The sequence below is a fragment of the Loxodonta africana genome, chromosome 26 (assembly GCF_030014295.1).
Source record: "Loxodonta africana isolate mLoxAfr1 chromosome 26, mLoxAfr1.hap2, whole genome shotgun sequence".
Classification (NCBI taxonomy): domain Eukaryota; kingdom Metazoa; phylum Chordata; class Mammalia; order Proboscidea; family Elephantidae; genus Loxodonta; species Loxodonta africana.
Window position 1 is genome coordinate 27315149 of NC_087367.1, and position 9635 is coordinate 27324783.

The 9635-nt window shown below is 37.5% G+C and overlaps 1 protein-coding gene across 3 annotated transcripts in view; it reads left to right on the top strand.

Moving 5' to 3' along the window:
* Positions 1-9017, top strand: part of STRN (striatin) — a 148245-nt gene extending 139228 nt beyond the window's left edge. For all 3 annotated transcript variants that reach the window (XM_003416074.4, XM_023555275.2, XM_064277197.1), the window contains 5 exons: positions 40-207; positions 2060-2200; positions 5815-5922; positions 7312-7398; positions 7488-9017. In XM_003416074.4, coding sequence (XP_003416122.1) covers positions 40-207; positions 2060-2200; positions 5815-5922; positions 7312-7398; positions 7488-7657 — 674 coding nt within the window. In that variant the 3' untranslated portion in view covers positions 7658-9017. The remainder of the gene's footprint in view (positions 1-39; positions 208-2059; positions 2201-5814; positions 5923-7311; positions 7399-7487) is intronic.
* The last annotated feature ends 618 nt before the right edge of the window (positions 9018-9635 follow it).

Here is a 9635-nt window from a genome sequence, read left to right on the forward strand (position 1 = left end):
TTTTTTCTCCTGATTTTGTATTTTTGCTGTCTTGTTTAGATCCTTCTGTTTTACGAGGCCCCCTTGTAGGCCACACAGATGCGGTCTGGGGCTTGGCTTACAGCGCAGCACATCAGCGTTTACTGTCCTGTTCAGCAGACGGCACTCTGCGTTTATGGGGTACAGCTGAGGCTGCTCCAGCCCTAAGCGTATTTAATGATAATCAAGGTACATACTTTGTTTTATTATTTTGCCGAATCTTTTACAAAATGTCTTATTCTGAAAATAATAATTCTATTAATGCTTTGTTTAAATTTAATTTGAAGGTTTTTTTTAAGCAACAAAAGTATGTTTGTTTGAATTTCTAACTTATATAATTTTAAAAACATAGTATTTGGTAAAGGAGCACACATAATACTTTTATTTTTTTAATTGAGATATAATTTAGACGCAATGAAAAGCACAGATCTTAAGTGTACATTTCAGTGAGTTTGACAAATGCGTGCACCCCTGTAACTCACACACCTATCAAGATAACAGAACATTTCCTTGACTTCCTCAAAGTTCCCTTAATGCCTTCCTAGTCAGTTTTCTCTTCCTAGCCCCCCTCCTCCCAACCAGAGGAGTCCCCTGTTGTGATTTCTTTCAGCATAGATCAGTTTTGTCTATTCTAAAACTTTATGTAAATAGAATAATACAATATTTTTTGTATCTGGCTTTTTACTCTCACTATAATGTTTTTGCAATTCATCTATGTTTCAAGTATTGATAATTCATTTATTTTTATTGTTTAATAGTATTTCTCCTATTTCTATGAATAAACCATAATTGTTTATATTCATTTTTCTCTTCATGGGCATTTGGGTTGTTTCCAGTTTGTGGCTGTTTTGAATAAAGCTGCTATGAACACTCGTATGTTTTCATTATTCTTGTGTAAAGACCTAGAAGTGGAAGTAGAATTGCTGGCTAGGTCTTAGGGTTGATGTTTATTTAACTTTATGTGAAACTGCTAAACCTGCAAATAATTTCTGAGAATTTCAGTTATTCCGCATCCTTACCAGCACTTGGTATTGTCAGTATGTTTAATTTCAGATATTCTGTCAGGTGCATAGTAAGTAGTAGTTCATTGTGGTTTTTTATTAGCATTTCTTTGATGCTAATTATGTTGAGCAATTTTTTGTATGTGCAGATTAGCCATTCATAATCTTCCCCTGGAAACCCTCGTTAAGTGCTACGGCTGCTAACTGAAAAGTCAGCAGTTTGAATCCACCAGGCACTCCTTGGAAACCTTATGGGACAGTTCTACTCTGTCCTGTAGGATTGCTATGAGTTGGAATCAACTCGAGTGCAGCGGGTTTGGTTTTTGGTTTTTAATTTTCCCCTGTAATACGTATATTTTTTAAGTATTAGCTTGCTTTCATTAGATTTTGAGCCAAATGGGGAAAAAAACCCAGATTAGTATATATATATATCTTTTTTTTTTTTTTTTATGTTTGTAAATAAGCTCCGAATGTTAACCTATTCTGGGTGATACATGAAAACACCTTCTGTAACCCTGGGCTATCATAACATATTCTAGGCTTTGATGAGCTGCCTGCATTTGATATTTACATGACTTTTTAAATTCTGTCTTTACGATGAGTTAGAATTCCTGGTAAGAGCTGGGCTTTTTAAATGAAGAGCTCCTGCTGTGCCATTCTGAGCCCCAAGTTGAGGTTGGCAGCAGCAAAACACGTAGTTCATAAATGTTTTTTGTTTGCTTCTGAATACAGGCACTTAGGTTTTGGAGCATATTTCTCTCCTTAATTTATGATTTTCTTATTGACACTAAAATTAACTTGCATACCATGAATACATTAGCTGACTAATAGGTGGAGGATCTGTTGAACACTTAAGAATGGGCTAGGGTTAAAAGTAATAAATAGTCTCTATTGAGTGGATTAGAGCTAATTTTTATTCTAATGGAAAGCCTTATTAGCTTCTTAAGAAAAAAATCCACTCTTTATTTGCTATACTGTAAGCACGTTTTCTGCTTATCTCCTCTAATTAAAACTCTTTGAATATGTTCTGACTCTCTTAGACTTGGGAATCCCTGCCTCTGTGGATCTAGTGAGCAGTGACCCTAGCCATATGGTAGCATCGTTCAGCAAAGGATACACAAGCATCTTTAACATGGAAACACAACAACGCATTCTCACTTTAGAATCTAACCTAGATACAAGTATGTATACCAATTTAAATAATCTGTGTTTGGATCGATTTTCTATTTTTCATTTCTCATAATTTCATTTTTTTTTGTTAGTAATGAAATTAACAAAGCTCAGTAGTGATTAGAATATAGAGCAAGTTTGCATTTTCAGAATCCCAAATCTGAAACTTCTTATTGGCTATGGAAAGTCAGAAATAAACACTTTCTCAGGTTGTGAAGAAGGTATACAGAGTCTTGTTTTTGTGTTTTTTTTTTTTTTAACCATTGCTTCCTGTTTTTAGCCCTAATCCACACTTTAGGTTTCAGTGGATGAGGAAAACCACATATACATGTGATGATGTTGTTAGCTGCCACAGCCCTTGCTTTATGGCCACACAGTAGAATGAATCACTGCCTGGTCGTGCATCATCCCCATGATCAGTTGCTTATTGGACCATTGTTTTTCTTGGCTGGTGTTTTGGAAGTAGATTGCTAGTCTGTCTTAGTCTGGAAGCTCTGCTGAAACCTCTTCTGCATGATAACAACACACAGGCCTCCACTGCAGACAGGTAGTGGCTCCATATGAGGTGTGTCAGCTGGGAGTTGAACCCAGGTCTCCTGCTTGGAAGACAAGAATTCTACCGCTGAACCGCCAGTGCCATTCTACCACTGAACCGCCAGTGCCGTCCACACATATACTGTTGCTTTAATCTGAGAACTAATTTCCATAGTGTACCTATCTGTTTCTCTTTCTCTCTCTGTCTTAAAATTTTTCTTCATTCCTTTTTGGCTTTCTTCCTTTTTTCTTTCCAGTTCTTTGTTTTCTTCTCTTATCCTGTGAGAATCGTGTGGGGAAGTAGGCGTGAATAGAACTTTGCAGTATTTGGGAAAAAAGAGACACGGAAAAAATCAAAAATAAGATTTTTTGGCTTTTGGTTGAAATAATTATGTTAAAATAATATTCTTCCATTCTTCTTTGTTTGTTTTGATTTGCTTGAGAATGTACAAAGTACAATTCAAAATGAGATCAATGACAATTTGGCTGATAAAGTAAAAGGTAGTTGAAGCAGGTAATTGGGTCCTTGTGAACTCAGTGAAAAGGTAGATTATTTCTAAATCACAAGCTGAATACGAATATTTGGTGGATGGTTTTGGATTCGTTGTTAAGAGTGACTGTTGCTGTGTGCTTTGAATTTTTTCCTAGTGTTCTTTGCATGTTGCATATTTGATTTACCGTCAAGTAGAGATACTTTCTTAAAATTATTACCAAATAAGAAGTTTCTTTTTCTTGGTTCCATAATTTGATTTCTTTTCTATCCTAATCATATTCTAGATCTCAAAGTAATTGAGGCTATTCTCAGAAACTCCTCTCGGAATATATTGGGATATTTTACTTAAAGCGTTTCTCTTTTGTTGTTATTGTTCTCTTATTAAATGTTGAAGAGGATATTGCTCAGTGGTATATTCTCTCTGGAGAAAAGAATCCATAGTCTGAACACGGAAACTAAGCATCCCTTTGTTTAGGCCCTTCTCAATTGAGTATAACTAACCAAGAACTGAATCTCTGTGGTCAGGTGACTCATTCTATACTTGGATAATAGGCTGGGTAGCCAGCTGCCAGTAGCACTGGAAAAAGACTGTCTTCAGCTTTTAAGATGTCGTATTTGTAGGAACCATTGTGAAAATATAGTAAAATTAGACTAAAAATAGTGCAGGTCAGGCTTGTTGCTTATAAGTATTTTGTATTATGTGATTGTAAATTTATAATACCTATTCTAGGATTTAAAAAACATTTTAAGATTTTTTTGAAATAATTATAAACTTACAGGAAAGTTGCAAAAATAGTACAAGAATTCCTGGCTACCGTTTATCCAGATTTACCAGTTTTTAACATCTTGCTATATTTCCTTTATTTCTGTATATGTGTATACATTTTTTTTTTTTTTTATTGTACTTAGATAAACCCTGGTGGCGTAGTGGTTAAGAGGTATGGCTGCTAACCAAAAGGTCAGCAGTTCAAATCCACCAGGCACTCCTTGGAAACTCTATGGGGCAGTTCTACTCTGTCCTACAGGGTCACTATGAGTCAGAATTGACTCGACAGCACTGGGTTTGGTTTGGTTTTGGTTTAAACTACTGTTCATATTCAAATTTTTCCGTTTGCCCCAATAATGTCGTTTATAAGGGCAACCTTTTCCCACTGTGGGCCATGATATAATGATTTTTTTTTTTTAATTTTGGTATATATTAAATTAACGTTATGCTTATACAGGCAGTTCCTGACTTATGATAGATTTCCATTCCAATGACTCCGTCATAAGTGGGTTCTGATATAAGTAGAATACCTCATTTTCTTTTAGTATTTATTATTATTACCTTTCATTATCAGCATCTTTATAAGTCGTAACATTGAACATCTATGACTAAACATCTGAGGATGGTAACGCCAGCAAATCGTGTGCTGGAAAACTGTGTGTAGTTCAGTGTGCCGCATGCACGGCCATCCCACGTCTGTCAGTGAAGGCCTTTGTGTTGCTGTGATGGCAAGTGGGTTTCAGTGGAGCTTCCAGACAAAGACCAACGAAGAAGAAAGGCCTGGCCATCTGTTTCTAAAACAGCCAGTGAAAACCCTGTGGAGCACAACAGTCTGATTCCATGGTCCATGGGGTCTTCATGAGTTGGGGCTGACTCAGTAGCAGCTAACAACAGCGACAGCGTTTAGTTGGGGTAAGTTAGAAGACCAGAAGCTAGGAGCTGGGTTTTTTTTTACATGATTTGGGAGAAGTCACGATTTTTTTTAGACCTTGGTTCATTCACTGTGATATGGGCATAGTGTTATGTAGCCTACCTGTTTCATTGTGCACGTAAGTGAAATCTCTTTGAAAGCTATTAAATACTGTGCAAATTATAGGATATGCTAATTAGGATGCTGGGAAGCCCTGGTGGCAAAGTGGTAAGAGCTACGGCTGCTAACCAAAAGATCAGCAGTTCTAATGCACCAGGCGCTCCTTGGAAACTGTATGGGGCAGTTCTACTCTATCCTGTGGGGTTGCCGTGAGTCAGAATCAACTCGACGGCAATGGGTTTGGTTGTTTTTTTATTAGGATGCTGACTATTTTAAGATTCTAAACATATTGGACTATCAGATGATAACCATTTCTATTATGATGAGGAAGAGTGAAAAAGAGAAAATTTAAGGGTTAAGAAACGCTCTTTGTCATGTTTATCTTTAGATGATAACTGTGATAAAAAGCTCTGTGGGTAGAGTTAAGATTTAAATTAGGGGATTTCCTACGTATAAGTAATATTGGGAGTTTATTAAAGTAGCAGAAACATCTCAGAACACTGCACAATGAAAAATATCAGAGGCTGTAGACTAAGCTGTAGATGGCACCCTTCCGTAGCAGGTAGCGGAACAGGAAATCTGAATTGGTAGGCACATTTATATTTGTAAGTATGGCATAGCTCAGATGATTCTCATTTCCTAACATTGAAATTGTGGAAACACTCACAGAATAAATGAATGAAGACAAATTAAAGTCTCATCATTTACTTTTTCAGTCGTTAGGTGAGTATTCAGGTCTACTTTATGTAAAAAAAATCATAGCTTTACTCATTTGTGTTGCTCTTTAATTTTTTCATTTTAGCAGCCAGTACTTCTTGCCAAATTAATAGAGTCATCAGTCATCCCACTCTTCCTATCAGCATCACTGCTCATGAAGACAGACACATCAAATTCTTTGATAACAATACAGGTAAGAATTTATTAAAAATCGATTATTGTTAAAGCAAAACAATTACCACTGTAAGTAGGCTAAGTTTGGTGCTTATCAGTAGGTAGCTTCATGGTCAGCGAGTGGGCACTGAAACACAAATACTTTTCCAGCTCAGTTTCTGTTGATTCCATCCAAATCTGCTAGGAACTAGGCTTCATTATAGAATGTAGAATCGTCTTGGTTTGTTTAATGTTGAGTAGATGCTTTATTGGAAACCCTGGTTTCCAGTAAAGATGGATTAACACAGTGACTGCAACGATGGGCTCAAATATAACAATGATAGTGAGGATGGCGCAGGGCCAGACAGTGTTTCATTCTACTGAACACAGGGTTGCTATCAGTCGGAACCAACTCAGCAGCAACCAGCAACAACAATAATAATAACCTTGGCTCTAGGGATTGCCGTCAAGTCGATTCTGACTCATAGCGACCCACTGGGTCAGAGTAGAGCTGCTCCCATAGGGCTTCCAAGAAGTGCCTGGTGGATTCAAACTGCCACCCTTTTAGTTAGCAGCCAGACTCTTAACCACTTAACAACAACAGTCTTTTCTGTATTGTAACACTGTTTGGTTCTGATTGAATCTGGCCATGGGACTTTCCTAATTTTTATTGGCTTACAGCCCACCAGTCTGAAGGAAACTCATGAGGCGTTGTGCCGGGAGGAAAGCACCCTGTGTTAGCAGGCGTATTTACATGGGTAGCTGCTATTGGCTCTGTAAATATGTTGGCTTTTGCTGACTTTACTAAAGATGAGTAATTCAATATTTTTAATTCCTTTCCATTTAATGTTTCCACCAAAATTGTGGGCAGATTGCCTCTCTGTTCCTTTGTGTTTCTCAGTTTCTTCTTCCTATAAATTGGAATTCTGTTCCCACAACTTGTCTAATTTGCCTGTAAGAGCTTGGCTGCTAACCGAAAGGTCAGCAGTTCACATCCTACTTACGGGGCAGTTCTGCTTTGTCCTATAGGGTCACTATGAGTTGGAATTGACTCGACGGCAACATGTTTGATTTTTTTTTTTAAAGCATGCAAAGTAGTTGATTAATAGTGTCCAAGTTTCAATTAATGAACATTGTTTGAAGGTGTTTGTATGTGCAAGTTACTGTTTATCCATGTTGTAGTTTAAAAGATAAAAGTATGATCTGAAAATTGAGCTTGTGTTCTTTATCACTGCCATGAGTAGAAGTGGTGGTGGTGGTGATGGGCACCAGGGGGGGAATGCGTGTTTTAGCTAATGGATAGGGCTGTTGATACAGTAAGTACACAGAGCAGGGTGGCTGGAGAGACCACTGCAACATGGTAACTGACATCTGCTCAGGATGAAGAAAGTCGTTAGTAAAGAGTAATGCTCTTTTTTTCCCCCCGAAGGCAAATTGATCCACTCGATGGTAGCCCACTTAGAAGCTGTTACAAGTTTAGCAGTTGATCCTAATGGCCTATACTTGATGTCTGGCAGTAAGTACATCAACTGTAGATTACTCATTTTTCCTTATCATTTTCATGTTAATGTATTTCTCCTTTCAATTTCTTTTCTTTTGGTATAGGTCATGACTGTTCAATACGTTTGTGGAACCTAGAAAGTAAGACATGTATCCAAGAGTTCACAGCTCATCGGAAAAAATTTGAAGAATCAATTCATGATGTAGCTTTCCACCCATCCAAATGCTATATAGCCAGTGCTGGAGCAGATGCCCTGGCTAAAGTCTTTGTATGACACGATGCATCATCTTCACCTTCTAGCTCTTTATAAATAATAAACTGCACAAAAGAGATACAGAAGACCAGGGCAAGAGTCAGCTCATCCTGCCCTTGTGTTCTGCCGAAGGAGCACAGAGAACATTTGTTAAAGTATAGTTTTGCAATTCGTATACTGTTTTCTAAAACTGTTCAGGTTGCTGCAAGCTCAGCTGAATTTGTGAGCCTGAAAACTTTCAAAATTTCCCCCAAATAGGCGCTTTTATCTGAGGTTGTTCCAATTCACTAGGCTGGCCTGAGCGGACGTGATAATTAAAGAACTCAATGGCTGGGGATGAGTAGAGGAAGAAGAATGGAAACTTAGACCTAGTTCTCCCTTGAGAAATCTTGTTAAACACATTAGGTAGGGAACATAGTAATCTACCGTACCTGCTGTACTAAGCCGTTTGGCCGAGTGGCCAGGCAGTGTTAAAATAAGGTTTTTCTTAGCTCTCCTTTCAGCCGTTCACATAAAGCCACTGGCAATGCAGTTTACCATTAGCGGGGAAAAACGGCAATAGTATGTTAAATATATTATTATTCAGAAATGCTAAACAAATATTTAGTTTGCAGGCAGATTTCTATATTACATTTTTGAAAATAGATTTGGTACCATTCTAAAATTTAGCTGTCAGATACCATTATGAAGAATAGTTGATAACAGTCTGCCTTTACTAAAGGATTTCAGTAATTCAGGTTTGAAATTCTGTTTATTTTTAAGGACAAGCAGGCCATGTCTCTTTAATAATTTCTAGTAATTTTAAAAGCCATTTTTTTATGTTATAGTACCACAGTAATTTCACGGCATCAAAATCTTACTTTTGATAATTGAAGAACAAGTTATTTGCAGCCTTGTGTTATCAGCACCCACATAACCATGCTTCAGATGCACCCTGGCCTGCCTTCTCTGACTCTCACATTCAGCATCTAGTACCTACCAAATATTGTTCATAATTATTATGTTTTAATAGTCCAAAGAGTAAGGTTAACCTCAGCCAGCTGCTTTTGCAGAAGGACTAAATCAAATGTTTTGTACCCCAGAAGTCCTCTTGATATCTCCAGGAAGCTGCTTGTGGAAAGCTGGTGGGAGGAGTTCAGTGCATAAAATTGGCTCAGAGGTTCTCGTTCTCTCCCTCTCCCATTGTTCTGTTTGGAATATAAAATATGGTTGGATGAGCAGTGAATCACTATTGTTTCTGGGAAAAAAGCATATCTGAAAGGACCAGGCTTCGCTGAACCCACCTTGCCCATGCCCACGTCTGGTCAGGTCTTGGGCTTCCCGTAATCCTACCATCTGGACCAAGTCCCCTGACCTACAGACCTGAGCCCTACAATTGTCACTCTTCTCATACCCTTTTTTTGTTTACCTAGAAGGACAGAAGACAATCTATGAAATAGAAATAAATGATTAATGCCCAATTTTTCATACAGTAGGCTCTCAGACTTAAAAAAAATATATAAAAAAACCAAACCCACTGCCGTCATATAATTATATACCCATAAATATTTTAACCCATTAATATAATTCCTACATTCTTCTCCCCACATATTCTATTGTCATAGCAGTGACACCTCTGATAATATGTACATCTAAACCTTGACAAATTCTGGTGGTGATGTAGATAAAAATTAACAATATTTCTCTAAAATTTCTATTTTCTGCACCTTGAATTCTACAGTGTACAGGCAAATTTTCTTTTAAGCTAAGCACCAGTGTTAATTTGCCTGCTTGTTTTACAGTTAAGCTGTAGTATTTTGACACAGCTATCTTTTCATTTTCTCTGTACTTCGGTTAACAGTGGGCTCAAGAGACTCCTTTGTATAATCAGTTGAATTGACCTAGACAGGAGCTATGGGTGAATGTTTACATTCCCATGCAGATACAGAATTCCACGTTGTGTTATGTAAATTGTTCTTTGGTTCTTCACAGAGTGAAGGTAGGGTGCTAACCTAACATT